Source organism: Blennius ocellaris (genome assembly GCF_963422515.1).
Source record: "Blennius ocellaris genome assembly, chromosome: 16".
Taxonomy (NCBI): Eukaryota; Metazoa; Chordata; class Actinopteri; order Blenniiformes; family Blenniidae; genus Blennius; species Blennius ocellaris.
The window spans coordinates 23,097,740-23,117,972 of NC_137665.1; the positions used below are offsets into that span (position 1 = coordinate 23,097,740).

General features: G+C 45.7%; 1 protein-coding gene across 1 annotated transcript in view; it reads left to right on the forward strand.

The window, feature by feature from the left end:
* LOC308141078 (syntaxin-binding protein 4) overlaps window positions 1-20,233 on the forward strand; it is a gene marked incomplete at both ends in the record, with an annotated part of 237,544 nt that overhangs the window by 203,153 nt on the left and 14,158 nt on the right. Inside the window, 3 exons of the mRNA XM_080511081.1 lie at window positions 8,660-8,748; window positions 17,662-17,758; window positions 18,947-19,074. Of these exons, the coding sequence (XP_080367207.1) occupies window positions 8,660-8,748; window positions 17,662-17,758; window positions 18,947-19,074 (314 nt within the window). The remainder of the gene's footprint in view (window positions 1-8,659; window positions 8,749-17,661; window positions 17,759-18,946; window positions 19,075-20,233) is intronic.

A 20,233-nucleotide genomic window follows, 5' to 3' on the forward strand; every position in this document is an offset into this window, starting at 1 on the left:
GCCGCAGAGTGGACCCTGCGTAAAGGGGCGGATGATGATTTTAACATCACTGCACATGGGGATCCACACGTGGGGTAGAAGCTGCTGATTGGTTGAGAAGCTTTCACTCAAAGCTTTCCTCAGGTTACTTATTAGATGAACTGCTCAAATGAAAATCACTCACTACTCACGATAGCCCTGGGTCAAAAGCATGGTCAAAACAGGTGGGCCCGGACTTAAAATGGGTGGGCCCAGGCCCACCTGGGCCCAATACTAATGCTGTGGGTGGTCAAACATATGGCATGTGGGCTCAATTTGACAGACTTGATGGTTAAATCAGGCCCACGGAAAAAATCTTATAAAGCAAATATGACAAAAAATAAATTTTTTGTAGAATAATGGTTGTTCCACATTTATTCCCATGGGATTGCACTGTTTTAGTCTCACGAGCAGTGTGAACTACAAAACATCAGCAGACTAGTATTAGCATGAAAGCTATGTTCTGCTGATCATGTGAAACTTAAATTCGTTTTTTCCATTTCATACTGAAGACTAGTGTTGAGAGTAATGCCTTACAAAAGTAACGCATTTAAATAATGCATTACTTTTTACATTTTTGGCAAGATTATGCTCGTTACAGTTGAGGTAATGCTTGTTACTATGCGTTTTAACATGATTAGGTGATTTTTCTTAGAATTTAAGAGAACATCACAAGACAGGAAAAAAAACATCTGCAAGGTTTTCCTGCCGCTGGAATTCATAACATTAACAAATTTTGCATTAGTGACAAACTCCCATTATTTTCATAGAAAAGGACAGAACATTGAAGTGAAGTTCAATCTGTGAGCGACACGAGAAACTCTTCTTCAAAACACATTGGTGAAGTTGGACAGATCCAGCATCAATAAATTTGAAATGAAACATCCTCAACACACAAATGACTTGGTTTTTTTTTTTTACCATCTGTGTGAGATTGGAAATATGCTGCAAGCTTATTTTTCTGTAAGTGTCTGTCTTTGGAGCACCAGGAATAACATTGTTCTCTATGAGCAGCCGGCTGTGACCAGAGTAAAGGGACTGTCTGCAAATTACAAACTGCTGCAGCAGTAAAGACAGATACTCCAGAAATATTTAATAATGTCATTGGGATTCACGGCAGTCTTCACTGGTCTCCTGCTGATCAAACTACAACATTTGGTTTGATATAAAAAGGCTTTTTCATCATTTCAAAAGATTTTATATTAGTCATCAAATTGAATAACTTCATTGTAATGTACCAATGGCACTTTATTAAACTATCAATTGTCTCCTGCTGATCAGATTACAACACTAAGTTTGACAAAAAATACTTTTTCATAATTTTTTCAACATTCTGGTCTAATATAATTAACACTGAAAGCTTGTAAGAAGGTGCTTATTTTTATTTCCTCCATTTGTCAGGATGAAAGGTGTCATTCTGAACAGTTCATTGGTAAATTGATTTTATTATTAATCAATAATTAATAATTATGGTGGAGTTGAGGGGGGCAAGATGGCGGCAATTTTCACCGCGGCTCTGAGGCTTCCCGACTTCTGGCAAAATGACCCGGCTTTGTGATTTGAGCATGTCGAAGCGCTCTTCCGACTGCGAGGAATCCCTGAGGATGAGCAAAGGTACTACTTGATCGTCTTAGACCGGCAGTCTACTCGGCGGGCCATGCAGCTGCTCCGCGCTCCCCCACGGCTCTGGAAATTCACCGCGCTCAAACAACTCCTGCTTCGGAGGTACTGCCTTTCTGCCACCGAGAGGGCGGACAAACTCCTCTCCCTGCCTGGGTTAGGGGACGGCTCGGCCGTGGACTTGATGGACGACATGCTGTCGCTGTTGGACTCGGACGAGGGTGGATTCCTTTTCCCTCACTTGTTTCTGCGCCAGCTCCCGCCACCAGCGTGCGCAGCTTTGGCTAACTCCCGGTTGTTTGACCGAGGGGGACTGCCAAGGTTTAGCCGAGGCGGCGGATCGAGTTCTGCTGGCGACAAGAAGATTTGCGGTACAAGGTGTGAAAGCGGAGAACCCCCAGCTGGTGACGGATGGCGCAGACCCTGCGGTGGTGGCTGGAGTGGCCGCCCAGAGACGACGCGGGACCAGGCTGGGCTTTTTCCATTAGGGGTTTGGCACCAAGGCGCGACGCTGCGTCCCTCCTTGCATGTTCGAGGCACCAGGAAACGCCAGGGCCAGCACTCAGTAGCAGCTGTGGCTGCTGGTGGACGGAGTGAGCTGCTTTTTGTCAAAGACTCGGTGTCAGGGAAGCGTTTTCTGGTGGACTCCGGCTCACAGCTGAGCCTCCTCCCTCCAGCTGAGCCTCCTCCCTCCAGCTGAGCCTCCTCCCTCCAGCTGAGCCTCCTCCCTCCAGCTGAGCCTCCTCCCTCCAGCTGAGCCTCCTCCCTCCAGCTGAGCCTCCTCCCTCCAGCTGAGCCTCCTCCCTCCAGCTGAGCCTCCTCCCTCCAGCTGAGCCTCCTCCCTCCAGCCGGCACGGACTTGCCGGCCCGGGACACAGGACCTCCGTTGAGCGTGGCCCACGGAGGTTGGTCCATCTCGTCTTTTGGCAGTAGGTCAGCGACTGTATGTTTCCACGGACGCCAGTTTAAGTGGGACTTTGTGATCGCCTCCATTACTGTTCCCATTATCGCTGCTGATTTTCTCTTTGCTCATGATTTGCTGGTTGATGTTGCAAACCGCCGGTTGATCGATGCAGTGTCATTTGCTACCTTTCTGTGTGAGACCGGGGGACCTGAGCTGTTTACCCGCGCTAATTTTTTAGCATCAGAGAATGTGTTTCAGCGTTTGTTGGGGGAGTATCCGTCTTTCACCAAGCCTGTATTTTCCACCACGGTGACGAAGCACGGCGTCGAGCATTTCATTGCTACCACGGGCCCGCCGGTTTTTGCGAGCGTGCGTCGCTTAGACGCGGAGAAGCTAGCTATAGCTAAAGAGGAGTTTGCCAATATGCAGCGTTTGGGCATCGTGAGGCGTTCTAACAGCCCGTGGGCCTCGCCGCTTCACATGGTGCCGAAGGCAGACGGGTCATGGCAGCCATGTGGAGATTTTTGCCGCCTTAACAATATCACTGTGCACGATCGCTATCCCGTTCTGCATATTCAAGACTTTTCTGTGCGTTTGGCACATTTGTGTTTTCTAAAGTGGACCTGGTGCGTGGTTATCACCAGGTTCCTGTGCGTGCAGATGATGTGCACATCATACCCTGTTCGGGCTTTTTGAGCTCCTGCATATGATATTTGGCCTTAAAGGGGCAGCACAGACTTTTCAGAGGTTTATGGACTCTCGTGTTCGCTTTCGTGTTTGTTTACCTGGACGACATCTTGGTGGCTAGTTCTTCAGCTGAGGAGCATTTGTCACACCAAAAGCAAGTTTTTCAGCGCCTTGAGGAACACGCCTTATTGTCAATCCTGCTAAGTGCCAGTTTGGTCTGCCTGTGATTGACTTTTTGGGTCATCGTATTTCAGCTCAAGGTGCCATTACCTTGCCTTCTAAGGTGCAAGCAGTGGCGGATTTCCCTCGTCCGGCCTCGGTTAAGGCCCTGAAGGAGTTTTTGGGCATGATTCATTTCTACAACTGTTTTCTTCCACGTGCTGCCCACCTTCTGCAGCCACTTTATGGGGCTTTGCGTTTGAAGAAAGGCTCTGATCCAGTTGACTGGACACCGGATCGTGTCCAAGCCTTTGAGAATACCAAGTCTGCTCTTGCAGATGCAGCTCTTTTAGCCCATCCAGCACCTTCAGCACCCCTCTCTTTAACGACTGACGTGTCTGATATAGCGGTGGGGGCTGTGGTGGAACAGCAGGTGGCTGGAGTTCGGCAGCCTCTTGCCTTTTCAGCCGCAAGTTACGAGATAGCGAACGCAAGTATAGTGTTTTTGACCGTGAGTTGTTGGCGTTATATCTTGCAACTCGTCATTTCCGTTTCCTTTTGGAGGGCCGTTGATTCACAGCTTATGTGGATCACAAACCGTTGACCTTTGCGATGTCTAAGGTGACAGAGCTGTGGTCTGCTCGCCAGCAGCGCCATTTGGCATCCATCTCCGAGTTTACGACCGATATTCGACATGTGGCTGGGTGTCTGTCTCGTGTGCTTGTGTGTCCGGTGCATCTGGGGGTGGATTATTCTGCTCTGGTTGCCGACCAATCCGATGACTCAGACATTTTGACCCTCCGGTCTACAAGTACGGGCCTTAGGCTGGAGAATGCGGTTTTGGAGGAAGGCGGTCTGTCTCTCCTCTGCGATGTCTCTACGGGTTGGCCCCGCCCCGTAGTTTCATTTTCTTGACGTCGGTGTGTTTTCGATTCTATTCATTCCGTTTCTCATCCAGGGGTGCGGGCGTCGGTGGAATTGGTCGGGGCAAAGTTTGTTTGGCCGGGCCTTCGCCGCAATGTTAAAGAGTGGGCAGCTGTGTGTGTCAGCGTGCTAAGGTCCACCAGCACACCAAGTCACCCCTGGAACCGTTTCCCATTCCGGTGAGACATTTTGACCATGTGCATGTGGATTTGATGGGTCCTCTGCCTCCTTCGCAGGGTTTTACCCACCTGCTTACAATGGAGGATCGAACCACCAGGTGGCCAGAGGCAGTTCCTCTGTCCTCCACGACTTCCGCAGATGTGGCGCACGCGTTCCTTTCTGCTTGGGTCTCGCGTTTTGGTATCCTGTCAGATATTACCTCCGACAGGGGCCCCCAGTTTGTGTCAGAGCTGTGGTCTGTGACGGCAGGGTCTCTGGGTGTGCAGGTACATCGTACTACTGCATACCACCCTCAGGCTAATGGCTTGTGTGAGCGTTTTCACCGGTCCCTTAAAGCAGCGCTGTGTGCCGCACTGTCTGATTGTAACTGGACCGTTTTCCTTGGGTAATGCTGGGGTTACGTTCAGCTCCTAAGGAGGATCTAAATGCATCGCCTGTCAGCTGCTCCGTGTTCCTGGGGAATTTTTGCCTGTGAGTTCTGCGCCACGACCCCGGTCAGACGTCGGTCCATTTTCCTCCACCAGTTTTTCGGCTCCGGGCCCCATTCACCACTGTTTTCCACAGTCGTTTGTTCCGATGGAGCTCAATTCGGCCCATTTTGTTTTTGTGCGACATGACGCTCACCACTCGCTCTTACAACCCCCGTATGATGGCCCCTTCAGGGTCCTGGAGAGGGGTCCTAAAGTTTTTGTGCTGGATATGGGGGGGCGTAGGGAGTGCATTTTGTTAGACAGGCTGAAGCCCACTCATATGATGGCTGACGAGGTCATGTATCCTACCCAGGTTCCCCGTCGTGGTCGCCCTCCTTCAAGACCCCCAGTGCTTTCTCCTCCTCATGGATGCCCTGATCGCCGAGTTTTGCCTGCGGTTTCGCATGAGGGACAGAGCAGCCGTTATGGCCGACCGTTAAAGCCTCCAGTGAGGTACTGACTGGTTTCCCAGATTTGCCTTCTGGGTCTTCAGGGGGGGGGGGGGGGGGGGGGGGGTCTGTGTGGCGGCCGTTAGGACCCAGGCCTCTCACCCAGCAGGATGATGGGAAAAGGGGTGTGGTTTAGCGCTCCCACTCCTGGGCTGTTGCCGTACTGTTGAGAGTTGAGTTTTGGCGGTTGCAAAATAAAGACGAGTTCCTACCTTCAGCTCCAACTCATCCTTCATCCTGTCACAAGACTACACTTAATGATTTCTCTTCCTCCTTTGACTCTTGTTCCTTTATTGATTGTGATGATGTTGATTCATTTGTGCAAAGTTTCAACACCCACTGTTTGTCTGTTTTGGACATGGTAGCGCCTAATAAAAAGACTTCAGGGTCACAGAAAAAGGCCCTCCCATGGATGAACGATAACATTTGTTGTTTTAGACGAAAATGTCAGAAGACAGAGTGTCTGTGGAAAGCCACCAAATTAGAGGTACACAGACTCCAGTTAAAAGAGTTGATGCTGGATCTGAACGAATTGATAAAGCAGACTCGCTCAGGTTATTTTTCCAATCTTGTGTCAGGAAATAAGAAATATCCAAAAGTTTTGTTTGACACCATTGAAAATCTAACTGCACCTTCAGCTCCTCTTGTGCCTGTGTACACACACGAGGACTGTAACAACTTTTTGTCATTTTTTGTGAACAAAGTTCAAGACATGAGGGCCAGTGTTAAAGTTCCCCTAATCAGTGCTTGTTCTACTGAGTTGTCCCCGGTGTCGTCTTGGTCTTCTTTCACTCCTGTTAGCCTACAGGACGTGAAGACCTTGACAGGAAACATGAAACCGTCTTCAAGCCCTGCTGACATTGTCCCGACACCCCTGTTGTTGAAAATGTTCGATACTGTCGGCCCTGGCTCTGTCCCCAGCTATTTTAAACACGCTGTAGTAAACCCCATCCTTAAAAAGCCAAATCTTGACCCTTCAGAACCTAAAAACTACAGGCCCATATCTAAACTTCCATTTATTTCTAAAATTTTCGAAAAAGTAGTGGCATGCCACCTGACCTCCTTTATGGAGCAGCACAACTTGTTCGATACTTTTCAGTTGGGTTTCCGTAAATTAAACTCCACTGAAACTGCTCTTATAAAAGTCTCAAGTGACGTGTTGATGGCAGCAGACTCTGGCCGCTACATAGTTATAGTACTTCTCGATCTGACCTCTGCATTTGACACTGTGGATCTCAGTTTACTGATCAACCGCCTTTATAATGAGATGGGTTTTTCTGGTTCTGTCCTCCAGTGGTTCTCCTCGTATATTCAAGACAGAACTTTTAACGTCGCTGTTAACAATGTACAGTCAGATGTGACAAATTTGTCCTGCGGAGTGGCACAAGGGTCAGTTTTGGGCCCTATTTTGTTTTTACTGTACATTTTGCCACTTGGTCAAATTATTGGTTGCTTCAAGGACGTATCTTATCATTTCTATGCAGACGATGTCCAGCTGTATTGTTCTTTTAATGATGCTGAGTTCCATCATCTGCAAATGTTCTTAGAGTGTGTTTCCTCCATCAAAGACTGGCTGGCCACTAACTATTTGCAAATAAATTCAAGCAAGACTGAAACGCTGATCTTTGCTCCAGACCACAAGATCCCGCTGATCAAACAGACCTTGGCTCTCTGGGCTCCTCTGTCAAATCCAGCCTCAGAAACCTGGGGGTTGTGTTTGACCAGGCCATGTCTTTGGAGACACACTCAAAACGGCTTGTGCGAAATTGCTTTTATCACCAAAGGAACATCTCCAAAATTCGCAAAATGTTGTCAAAAAAAGACCTGGAAATGATTATTCATGCTTTCATATCTACAAGACTTGATTACTGCAACTCTGTTTTTACCTGTCTGAATAAGTCAGCTCTGAACAAACTGCAAATTGTTCAACATTTGGCTGCGAGACTTCTAACAGGTGCACCTCGAAGGTCTCACATCACGCCAGTCTTATCGGCTCTCCATTGGCTCCCTGTAAAATTCAGGATTGATTTTAAAGTCTTAGTGCTGACTTTCAGAGCCTTAAACGGTCCGGCCCCTCAGTACATCCTGGACCTTTTGAAGCCGTACTCCTCTGGCCAGAACCTGCTTGTACTCCCTAAGACTCATATAAGACCCGAGGGGACCTGTCTTTTCAGTCTGTTGCCCCTAGACTGTGGAACGCTCTGCCCCTGTCTCTGCACCTGGCAGACTCTGTTGTCTCTTTTAAGAAGGATCTGAAAACATGTTTATTTAGGAGCTTTTGGTTGATGGGTTTTCACTGGTGTCACTTTAATTTTACACATGTATATACATTTTATATTGTTGTTTTACCTTTTCTCCTGTACAACACTTTGTGATTTTATCTGTGAAAAGCACTTTATAAATAAACTTTACATACTTACTAATTAGGGTTAGGGTTTATTAATTCTCTCTGTGCTGGATTCCAAGTTTCGTTACGAGACAGTATGATAGATTTGGTCAAACTGCTGCGCTGTGGAATGATGGACCTTAGTTATGTACCATATTGTGTGTGTGTGTGTGTGTGTGTGTGTGTGTGTGTGTGTGTGTGCGTGCGCATATGTCTGTGATGCTATAGCTTATATAATACACAGTAACAATGGCAGGTCAAGTCCTCCAAAAGCATAAGTTATGTTTGTTCAGAGCATGCCATCTTTATGCTGTGAGCTTGAATTATAGGAGAGTAAAGTAATGGAAACAAACAGATAAAGAGATTGTATGTCTTGTCGTGTCATCAGACAATAGGTTTTATCACCTCCACTGAATGTAGAATCAGCTGCAATACCAGGAGTTTAGAATGCCTTGTCATATTTCATATTATATTGGTGAAAGTAACTCAAAAGTATTGTAGCGTATTACAATTCAGAGACAATAATACTGTAATGTAACTAATTACATTCAAATGACAGTAACTAATAATATATGATGTATCATATTTTGGAAGTAACTTGGCCAACATTGTGAAGACTGACAATAACTAGGACAAAAGCACTAAAATGAAGGTTCCTTCTTCATCGTCTGTTTGGATTTTTGCTGTTTTGTTAATTTGTGATTTAATTATTCTCAATGTACTTTTTAAGATACTTTAAATTCTTCCTTCAGTAATCAGGGGCAACAATATTGCAGAGAGTTTGCAGAGAGTGATTTCTCATATTCTGTTATTCACTATTCTTATTTTTCTCTTCCCTTTATTCCCTTTCCGTCTCTTCAAGGTTCGACCAGCCCGAGGTCACCAACAGAGACCAAACCCAAGATCACCCTGGACCCCCACATACGTCTCAAATCAGACAAGTTAGACTTGGTGAGATAATCTAAAGTCCTGATGTCAAACACACTGTGATCACAGGTTCCTAGAAAACCAGGTAACTGGTACCAACAAAATCAGCTACCTGGTATCTAGTTTTGAAGGTAACTGTTGCCTACAAAACCCTGATTGGGTTCAAGGTGTAAATCAGCTCAACCTTCAGCAGAGATGCTGCTTCTATTATAGTGAGACATTTCTTCAGCTGGAACTCCATGACTTTTATCCGATGACTTTTAATAGCCTTTGTTCTGTCTTGTACCTCTTCAGTCTTTTCTGAATCACTTTCTTGATTTTTCTATAACTTTGAATGTGTCTTTGAATTTAATTTTTAATGTTTTTTTGTTTTTTTTTAACTTTGGGGGCCAAATTCTGATTTATTGGCTGTAATGCTTCAATAACTTTGTCCACCAACACGTCCATCTTCATTGTAGCACATGTCATTTGGTGCTCCGTCCAGTCACTGCATCGTAAAAGCAATCAGGCCATATCTTTGTGTGATATCGCATGGTTTTATTCTTAGGTGACAGTTCATGTTTTGCGGGTGGTTTTAATGTTTTGCTGTTAGCTGTCATGTATTCATCCAGACTGAAGCAGGGATTTTCTCACCATCACTTCCTGCCCCCCTCCTATGATCTCTCTTCATCTATTTATTGATCTCTCGCTCACGCAGCCTCTCTCCACTTGCTCTGTTATTTTTCTTCTCAGCATGTTTGTTCTGTCTCTGGCCTGCACTGCTCCTCCTGCCCTCCAGCCTCACATCTCCCTGCTGATGAGCTGAGTTTTCACTCTGCCTCACTCTGCCCATTTATTTAGCCTCTGATTCAGTTTTGGTCCAAGTCCTGCTTGCCCAGAGGTTGACCCTAATCTACCAATTCGTTATGGGATTAGAGAGACAGAGGGAGTTTAAATGTTGAATACAGACACAGCTCTCTTTTGATCTGTTTGCTTCTTTGCAAAAAAAAAAAAAGAGAGACAGCTGGATTATGAGTATATTTAGCTTTGAAAAATACTTTGGTGAGTAAATGTCAAAGCAGCCACAGCTATGCAGAGAGCAGAAGGTTTTTAAAGTTTAGTATTTTTTTCAATGACTCATTTGGTTAACCTATGAGATAAGTAAGTTGTTCAAATCACAGGAAAAAAGCTACATTTGCACACAGAATATGAATATTTTACATATTTCAAAGTTTAAAAGGGTCAAGGAGTTTTCTATTTATTTGGCCCCTGATATATAAATTTTTTGGTGAATTATGAAGCTGCATTTCTAGTTGAAGTTTTTTAATTAATAGTTCAATAAAATCTCAAATTATCCAATTTATAGAGTCCCACAATTTGTTTTCAGTGTGAAACTGTCAGGGACTAGGCTGAGGATCCCCTTAAATACTGGGCGGGTCACATTTTCTGGGCGGTCCTGTCAGTTCCACACCTGTAACCAGTCTGCAGTCATTACCATATCAGCTATATTTATCCTGTTTGTGTGTTTGACTATTGTTGGTCTGTTAGTCATGGATGTCTGGTCCGTCCAACTCACTGTCTGAAGTCTCGGTCAACCGAGCACCCCAGGTTGAGGTTCAATCTGTGGTCTGCTGTAAATAAAGACGTTGTTAAACGCAGCCTGCCTCAGAGTCCTGCAATTGGGTCTGTCTGATACCCGTGACAGAACAGACCAACCCTTATGGACCCAGCAGTCTCTGATCACCAGGTTCTTGGAGCAGTTGGGAGGCAGTGAAGCCACCTCACGCAACATGATGAGCAGTTGGCTGGATTAACGGCGGGTCTCCACGACCTTTCACACCGACACATTTCAGTGGAGACTCAGATGAACCAACTCACCGGTCAGCTCCAGCAGCTCATCACTCGTCTCTCGACCCGGAGGCTCCAGCTCTCCCATCGGTGCCGCCGGCTGCTGCCGCTGTTGCGATGCCGCCGTTGCGATGCCGCCGTTGCGATGCCGCCGTTGGGATGCCGCCATCACAGCTGTCAAGTCCAGCGCATTTCTCGGGAGACTCCGGAGACTCGCGACCCTTATTGGTCCAATGTGGTCTCCACTTTGAGATGCGGCCAGGCGCATTTCCAACCGAGAGGTCGAGGGTAGCGTACATCATCTCCCACCTGTCTGGCAGAGCGGAGGCTTGGGCCACCGCTGAATGGAACCACCAATGCCGGCTGTGTGACTCTGTGGACGTGTTTGCAGATGCGCTGTCAAAAATCTTTGCTCGACGCCCCGGCGGACAGGAGGCGGCTCGAGCGATGGCAGCGCTGCGTCAGGGCAGAAGGTCGGTGGTTGACTATGCGATTGAGTTCCGCACTCTCTCTGCACACTGGGCCTGGAACAATGCATCACTGCGGGACACTTTCCTCTACGGGCTAACCAGCCCAGTCCGGGATCAGCTTTTCCCGTTGGATCTCCCGGATGACTTGGATTCTCTATTGCCCTGGTTGTCAAGATGGATGTGATTCAGTGAATCTGTCTGCCTGAGACGTTCATGGACCGTCAGACGATTGTCTGACGGTCCATGAACGTCTCAGGCAGACAGATTCACTGAGAAGAGGAGCCACGAACACACGAGAGGATCATTCCCCTCTCCACCCCGCCTCACAGCAGGAGTGAGCACCGATCACTGCACAGCTTCCTGAAGGAACCGATGCAGCTTGGCCGCACCGGCATCTCCACGCAGGAGCGACATTGGTGCCTGACCAGCAGCCTGTGTTTGTACTGTGGTCAGCACAGGTACAGAGCCTGTTCCTTTAAAAGAACAGGCTCACCTGGGTTAAGGAGAGCTCCGGTGAGTCTTAAGAATTCCTCCGCTGCGCCTTTAAGAAGACTCACGCCAAATAAACTTAGGTATGACAGCACCACATTAGACATTGACGTTTTCATTGATTCAGGTGCAGATGACAACTTTATGGGCCTTAAGTGGGCTGAGTAACACAATATTCCCACTGAAATGTTATCGTTGCCTTTAAAGGCTTTTGCTTTGGATGGATGTGAGATTTTCTCCATTGAAAAAAAGACTCTTTCTGTTCAGTTATTGTTTGGTCCCTCCCATGTTGAGGAGATTTCTTTTCATTTAGGTTTAAGTCCGTCCTACCCAGTTATCCTGGGCCTTCCTTGGTTGCGGGTGCACAAGCCCAATATTGACTGGGAGTAGGGAGTGATTTTGAGTTGGGGAAGGGACTGTGCTGAACATTGTTGGTCAGTGTCTGGAGTAAATGTTGCAGCTGTGGAGGTTCCAGAATATCCTGACCTCGAGTGAGTTCCCAGCTGCTATCATGATCTGAAAGAGGTTTTCAATAAAGGGAAGGCAACGTCTCTGCCACCGCATCGTCCTTATGACTGTGCCATTGATTTATTGCCAGGTACCACTCCCCCCAAGGGTCGCATTTACTCTCTCTCACAACCCGAGAATCAAGCCATAAAGGATGAGTCTGACTAATGTGTTCCACCTTCACGGGTTCCTGCGGGACATTGTCTCGGACAGGGGGCCTCAGTTTGTGTCTCGTTTTTGGAGGGAGTTTTGCAGGCTGCTGGGAACGACTGTGAGTCTTTCATCTGGGTACCACCCAGAGTCAAATGGCCAAACAGAGAGGGTGAACCAGGAGCTGGAATCTATCCTTCGGTGTCTGGTCTCTGACAGCCCGGCTTCATGGTACAGGCAGTTAGTCTGGGTAGAGCATGCTCATAATTCTCTTCCCTGGTCATCTACTGGGCTGTCTCCATTTGAGTGTGTTTATGCTTACCAACCTCCCCAGACTTGGAATCGGAGGTTAGTGTGCCTTCAGATCTGGTTTTGGTGCGGTGATGCAAGCTTGCTTGGCTTAAAGAGAACACAACACAACACATCACAGTGTCAAAACTACTTTTACCTGCAATTCACAAGTAACAAATTACAACTGAGGATGAGTAGAGCAGCTACACTCGCATCAGTTTCCATGGGTTTGTCCTTAACCTGCCTGAGGCTCTGTCAATATGTTTTACCTTCTTTGTCGAGGGGGTGGAGAACTATAAACAGTTAGCTTTTGGAGCAGGAGTGTCCTGCATGTTATTGAGCTTTTTCACAACCTTGATGATGTCCTCATCAAGATTGTGAAAAAGCTCAATAATGAGCCTTTCATTGCAATCAGGTCTATTGTAACTTGGAGAGAGGTAAACCCTACAGGACACAACCATCCAGGACCGAGTTTGGACGAAGAGTGTTTGGGGTCACAGCCTGAAAACCGTGGAGCTGCTGCCTCTCTCCTGCTTCAGCCGACTGTTAGCTTTAGCATTAGACACACTAATTGATTTAGCATATATTAGGAGAGTCTCATTAATTCATAATCAACTCAGTCCTCCTGAGTTCATTATGGAGATTCTTCCTTCCACGAAATTCAGCTAACAGCTACTTTATAGAGCATCTTCCTTGTTAAGGGGTGGTTACCTTAATAATAAAACTGAAGATTTTCATTTGACTGTGGTATTTTCAGCACTTCTATTTTTCCATGTCAATTTTAAACAAGCACAGTCAGCAACCCTTTAGATTTCTCATAAAAATAACTTTCAGTATACCACCACGACCAAGACAAACACAAGCTCAGAAAGAAATGTTTGGAACATTTCCATATTAATATGGCATGACAACGTTTCAAACCAAACTTTTACTTTAGAAAGAAAAGCCTTCAAATGTTAAGTGCAGTGTTCCAGAGGTAATGGCAGACAATAAAGTAAATTGCCATATTTCATATATCAGTAATGCTTGCACAGTTACATACTGCCTGAAGAGAGAGTGAAGCTGGATTGTTCCAACGCTGCTCATCTGTGGAAGCCTATAAATGGCTGTAGCTACAGTGGTCCCTCGTTTATCGCAGGGGTTATGTTCTAAAAAGAACCCGCAATAAGCGAAATCTGCAAAGAAGTTAACTTTTTTTTAATACAAGTAATATATATGTTTTAAGGCTGTAAAACCCCTCACCACACACTTTATACACTTTTCTCAGACAGGAATGAACATTTTCTCACATTTCTCTCTTGTTGTCCTGCGGAGTGGCACAAGCGTCAGTTTTGGGCCCTATTTTGTTTTTACTGTACATTTTGCCACTTGGTCAAATTATTGGTTGTTTCAAGGACGTATCTTATCATTTCTATGCTGACGATGTCCAGCTGTATTGTTCTTTTAATGATGCTGAGTTCCATCATCTGCAAATGTTCTTAGAGTGTGTTTCCTCCATCAAAGACTGGCTGGCCACAAATTATTTACAGATAAATTCAAGCAAGACTGAAACGCTGATCTTTGCTCCAGACCACAAGATCCCGCTGATCAAACAGACCTTGGCTCTCTGGGCTCCTCTGTCAAATCCAGCCTCAGAAACCTGGGGGTTGTGTTTGACCAGGCCATGTCTTTGGAGACACACTCAAAACGGCTTGTGCGAAATTGCTTTTTCCACCTAAGGAACATCTCTAAAGTTCGCAAAATGCTGTCAAAAAAAGACCTGGAATTAATTATTCATGCTTTCATATCTACAAGACTTGATTATTACAACTCTGTTTTTACCTGTCTGAATAAGTCTGCTCTGAACAAACTGCACATCGTTCAGAATTCTGCTGCTAGACTTCTAACAGGTGTTGTTAACCTCCAAGGTCTCACATCACGCCAGTCTTATCGGCTCTCCATTGGCTCCCTGTAAAATTCAGGATTGATTTTAAAGTCCTAGTGCTGACTTTCAGAGCCTTAAACGGTCCGGCCCCTCAGTACATCCTGGACCAGTCCGGCCCCACAGTACATCCTGGACCTTTTGAAGCCGTACTCCTCTGGCCAGAACCTGCTTGTGGTCCCTAAGACCCATTATAAGACCCGAGGGGACCTGTCTTTTCAGTCCGTTGCCCCTCGACTGTGGGACGCTCTGCCCCTGTCTCTGCACCTGGCGGACTCTGTTGTCTCTTTTAAGAAGGATCTGAAAACATGTTTATTTTGGAGCTTTTGGTTGATGGGTTTTTCACTAGTGTCACTTTAATTTTACACATCTATATACATTTTATATTGTTGTTTTACCTTTTCTCCTGTACAACACTTTGGGATTTTTATCTGTGAAAAGCGCTTTATAAATAAATTTTACTTACTTACTTACTTGTTTAAACACTCCCGATGTTCAAACCTTCGTAGATCATAGATCCTCTCTGCCGTTGGGCTGCGACCGCAGGTGCCTTTGTCGGTGCAGAACGTTTTGTCGACATTGTGAGGTTTGTCAGGAACAAAACTTACAGCACGTCAGAGTCACTGCTATCAATCAGACATTGATGTATATGCAATATGTCTATGTATAATAAAATTGAACGCATTCGCATAAATAAGACACAGTACGGAGATTGATTGACAAGGGTCTACAGTCCCTTAGCAAATCAAGACAGAGAATACAATGTGCAGTTTCTCCCTTAGCCAATCAGGGCGCAAAACATTGTGCCTTATCATATCATACGCCTTAAAAAAATACACATGCAAAATTGCTCAAAAGAAATCCATGAAAGAGCGAGGCCGCGAAAGGTGAACCACGTTATACTGAGGGACCACTGAATTACAGAATCAGTGAGACATTGGTGATTCTGCTTTTGGCAACAGACTGACTGAAACATGTAGCTTCCACACGTCTGTTCACTTTAGCTTGTATCTCCTGCTGGGAATCAGCTGCTGTCAATCAAAAACCAACAAGGATGACAAACTTAGGAAGACGTCACAACCTTGTCTTTTTATTTAATTCAGATCAACCTGTGATCAAGAAAATAAGAGAACGTGTTTTTTAAGGATTAAAAGAAAAAAAGCCAGATTCTCATAAATCTGTTGTACATAGTGTTACGAGGTGACTTCGGAGGCTCTGGTGCGGATAAACCAGCTGGAGACAGACGAGTACACTGGAAGAGTTTATTTTTCAACCAAGAGAGTGAACAGAAGGTTCTGCGGGCTCCGGTGGCAGGAGGCCGAGGCTGCGTTGCGGAAGCGGGAGTGAGAGTCGGGTCTGGTCACAGTGGGTCCGGAAGCAGGGGAAGCTCAGGCAGGCGAGTCTTCAGGAGGAAGGCAGAATGAAGCGGCATTAGTATCAAACATAAACTGAGAGACAACACACGCAGGCATACTAACGCAGGGAGTGTTACGATCCAGCGCTGAGTGGAGTCGAGCACCTTTAAGAGGTGCAGCTGATCAGGAGAAGACGAGCTCCACCCGGTCGTTGCAGCTGAACTGAATCAGGTATTGAATCCCCCAGCGACTCCACTTCCTCAAACACAGCCTGAAACAAAAGGGGAGGAGAGACAGGAGAGGGAAAAAAACCCAACCACGCCCCTAAGAGGCCTCTGAGGAGTGGGGCATGACACATAGTTGGGAGAACAGGTTTATCACAACCAGTGTTGCCATACTTACTTTAAAAAATGAACCTGATTACTAGTTGCTCCTTTAAAAAGTTACTTTGTTACTTCACAGATTACTTTTTTTTAAAGTAACTAAGTTCAGCAGCTGCCGACAACACCCCCCATCGTCTGAACATAAAAATTACAACCGGTTTTGCCAAAAACTCTGCAGATCCCTGCCTCCTGCACCTCCTGATACATATTTAACCTTTGACCTTCATTCTTTATTGTATTTATATCTGACTCACCGTTTTATTATTTAATTGTTGCTATTGCTGGTATACTACAGAGATGTAGTTGCAGTCTGTTGTTGCACTGTTTATTTATTTGCACTGCCTGCTCTATGCAGCTTCATTTGCCACCCTCCGGGACAAATAAAGTCTTTGATTAATTGACTGATTGATTTATAGATAACAGGGGGTGGGGGATTATTGCAATGTTAAGGTTTATTGATGACAAAGGTTGGTCAGTTTGGAGGAGAACGGAGGACTGGCCGGTTCTGTTTAATAATAAAGCAGCTTTGCCGACAACAAACTTGTCCTGTGGGACACTATACTTGTAACTCACAGTGACTTGGACAAGTAACTTTTGTTACGGTGGGACTTCGGCGGCTCAGGTGCGGATAAACCAGCTGGAGACGGACGAGTACACTAGAAGGGTTTATTTTTAACAAGAGTAAATAGAAGGTTCTGCGGGTTCCGGAGGCTGGAGGCTGCGTTGCTGAGGCGGGAGCTACTGGGGCTAGAGTCGGGTCTGGTCACGGTGGGTCAGAAAACGGGGAAGCTGAGGCTGGCGAGTCTTCAAAGGGAAGCAAAAGGAAGCGGCGTTAGTATAAGACAAAAACTGGGAGACAACACATGCAGGCATACTAACGCAGGGAGTGTTACGATCCAGCGCTGAGTGGAGTCGAGCACCTTTAATCTGATTATAGGTTTGGAAATGGTAACGCATTGATTACTCGTTGCTGAAAAAAGTGGTCATATGAGAGTAACGCGTTACTAGTTAACATGCCACCGGCATCACTGGCCACAACAGTGTAGATTAATTTCTCCATCTTGTCCCGTCCATATGTCTTTGGACACTTTGCATAGTGAAGTTTGTGTGTGTGTGTGTGTGCGTGCGTGCGTGCGATAGAGAGAGAGAGACATCATTGAGCTCTGACACGTTATGAAACACATTCTAGAATTCCAGAAGCTCCCAACTCAGTGTTTTACACAAGGAACAAGAACAAACCAAATTCAATGTAACACACACACACACACACACACACACACACACACACACACACACACACACACACACACACACACACACACACACACACACACACACACACACACACACACACACACACACACACACACACACACACAAGTCTTTAAAAACAAAAGAAATGTGGAGTTGCTCAAGGTCCGTGACTTTCCAGATCTAAATGCTCCCATTTGTTGTTTAGAAGAGCAGATGACAGCACGTGGCTGAGCCTCAGAGTTGAAGTCTCCACGTCTAAACTAATTTGTCCTGTCTCTCCCTCCTCCCAGGCCTTGTCGTTCCTTGGGTTGGATGTCTCGGAGGAAAAGAGGAAGAAGCTAAGACAGAATCTGACCACAGACCCACAAGGCACTGTGGCCTACGGAGGTAAAGTCCTCACATGTCCTGAACACGTCCAGCTGTGTGGACAGTGGCTGACAGATCTGTGCTGAGCTCCTGTCAGATCTCCCACTCTGTGTAGCAGCTGCATGTTGCTGACCAGCTGTGTCATATCAATTTTGTGTAACAGTGAAGCAGCTCTGCATCAACTTGTGTCCAGGCCCAGAATCTACAAACATTGAGGGTTTCCATCATGACAATGCTCGGTCTAAAGTGTCCTAATGTCTGGGTTTTTGGTTCTGTATATTTGTCTAATGATAATAGAAGGGTGAAGAAAACTATTCAAAATACTCAATATATCAAATAAATGTCAATGAAAAGAGGTATGAATTGACTACAAAAGGGTAGGAATTGTTTGTATGTCACTAAACATGAACTTCACTCTAAAGAGGTTGGTGGCAAATGAGATTGTTATGAAGTGTGACCAATCACTTCATCTATTTCCCAAATACTGAAAAACTTAAAGGTATATTAGAGGATTTTCTTCTTCCGGGTGGATCATCAAAATAACTGGTCCTCCCAATTGTCAATCATTCTGGTGATATATGACGTAAGGCCGTCGTACGTGCTCGTCCCTGCACGCAGCTCACTCCACACGGTTCTCATCATGCCGGTGGCCGACCCCACGCATTATTCTGGGACATTTTTACACAGTTTCACCCCCTCTGGTGCAAATCTTCTTGTAAAGTGAGCTTATGTGAGCGATGCCGACTTGTGACTTGTAAACAGAGCGTGCACGAGGACAACTGGGCTCGTGCACGTCTCTCGCACGCGTTTTAGTAGGCGTTCCGTCTCGGGAGCAGGTACAGCGTTGCGCATGCGCATTTTTTTCAAACGGTGGAGAGGGCGGTTCTTTCCTAAAATTCCTGAAAATCCTCCTGTATACCTTTAATGTGCCAAACCTGAATCTACAACAGATGTCAAGCACGGGCAGAGTCACTGGTGAAAAAAGAAACATGGTATTTTCCGAGCTATAAGTGACACCTTGAGTCTCACCTGTCAAAATATGTGTCACAAACAGGAAAAAAATAATATAACAGTGGTACAGATGTAGAAAGTGAGTTAATATTTTATGTCCACTGTAGAGCTGCTCTGACACTTCCAGAAGGATTATTGGTCTCCTGCTGACCCGTTCCTTCCTCAAACCAAACAAGTCTTCTGTTTGCTTCTGCACAGATTTTGTGGAGGCAACCCAGAAAATGTTCCAGGAGAACCTGGAGGAGCTTGGTTTGGGGGCGAGTCCCTTCACGTTCTCCTACCACGAAGCAGCCAGCCTGATGGACACCTCCGCGTTTCACTCACCTGTAAGCAGTTCTCACTGGAAACATGTGGAGGTCTGTGTGGGGAGGGACAGTCAGGGGTCTGGCTCAGGGGCCAACAGCATCAGCAGTTGGTTCAAACCTTTGAGCACAAGCTCACTTCTTTTATCTTAAAGCCACCTCTGCTTCAAAAAAAGAAATAGGTTTGTTTGGCAGCAAGTCCTCCCTCCACTGCATGACGTGCTCCCACATCGAACACTGTGGTCCTGGTGTCACTGTGCTTCAGCTAATTGAACAGTTGTACAAAAAGGTTTTCAAGATATTTGTTCAAAAGCCTCAGTCTTTCATATGTGTGCTATATATTTGTGTATAGGGTGTTGAACAGCCTGGCCCCACCACCTCTTCATGAACTCATTAAAAAAGGAACAGTGAGACTAGTACTGGGTCCACAGTGAGGAAGGGCTGTGAAGAGCAGTTTCTGAAGTCCATGTTTGTACAGAATGTGCTTTCAATCAAGGGTTGTCCTAGTTGGAACTCTCTACCAGTGACCGTTAGAGAAAACACCACCTATGTATCACTGAAGAGACAACTTTAATCATGTCTTCTTGGTCAGCAAGCTCATAACCACTCGGACGTGCTTTAGTACACACAGATCTTCTTATTTTCATTTTTTTTTTATTGTGAGTAGCTCACTGTGTGTGTTTGTGTGTTTGTGTGTGTGTGTGTGTGTGTGTGTGTGTGTGTGTGTGTGTGTGTGTGTGTGTGTGTGTGTGTGTGTGTGTGTGTGTGTGTGTGTGTGTGTGTGTGTGTGTGTGTGTGTGTGTGTGTGCGTGTGTGCGGGGGGTATGGGTAATATTTGAAATGTGTGACAAGGCACCTTAACTTTACCACTTTAGGGATAGACATTGTCATACTTTTTGAATGCTGTATTGTTTGTTTGGTACTGTGGTGTGTTTCCTCGTGTCTTATGTTGTATGTTATGGTATGTTTTCTAGCATGTGGTATTTCCTACATTTCCTACATGTATTATAGTACTTATGTATGTTATAGTACTTATGTATGTTTGTGTTTCATGGTATGGAACTGCAGAAGGAAATTAATGTTGAGCAAAATGTGCCAGATGTAAAGCCGATTCATTAAAATGCATTCAAATGAATTAATAAATGAAATGAGATTAAGACAGTGCCCCCCAAGGTGTGGCCGG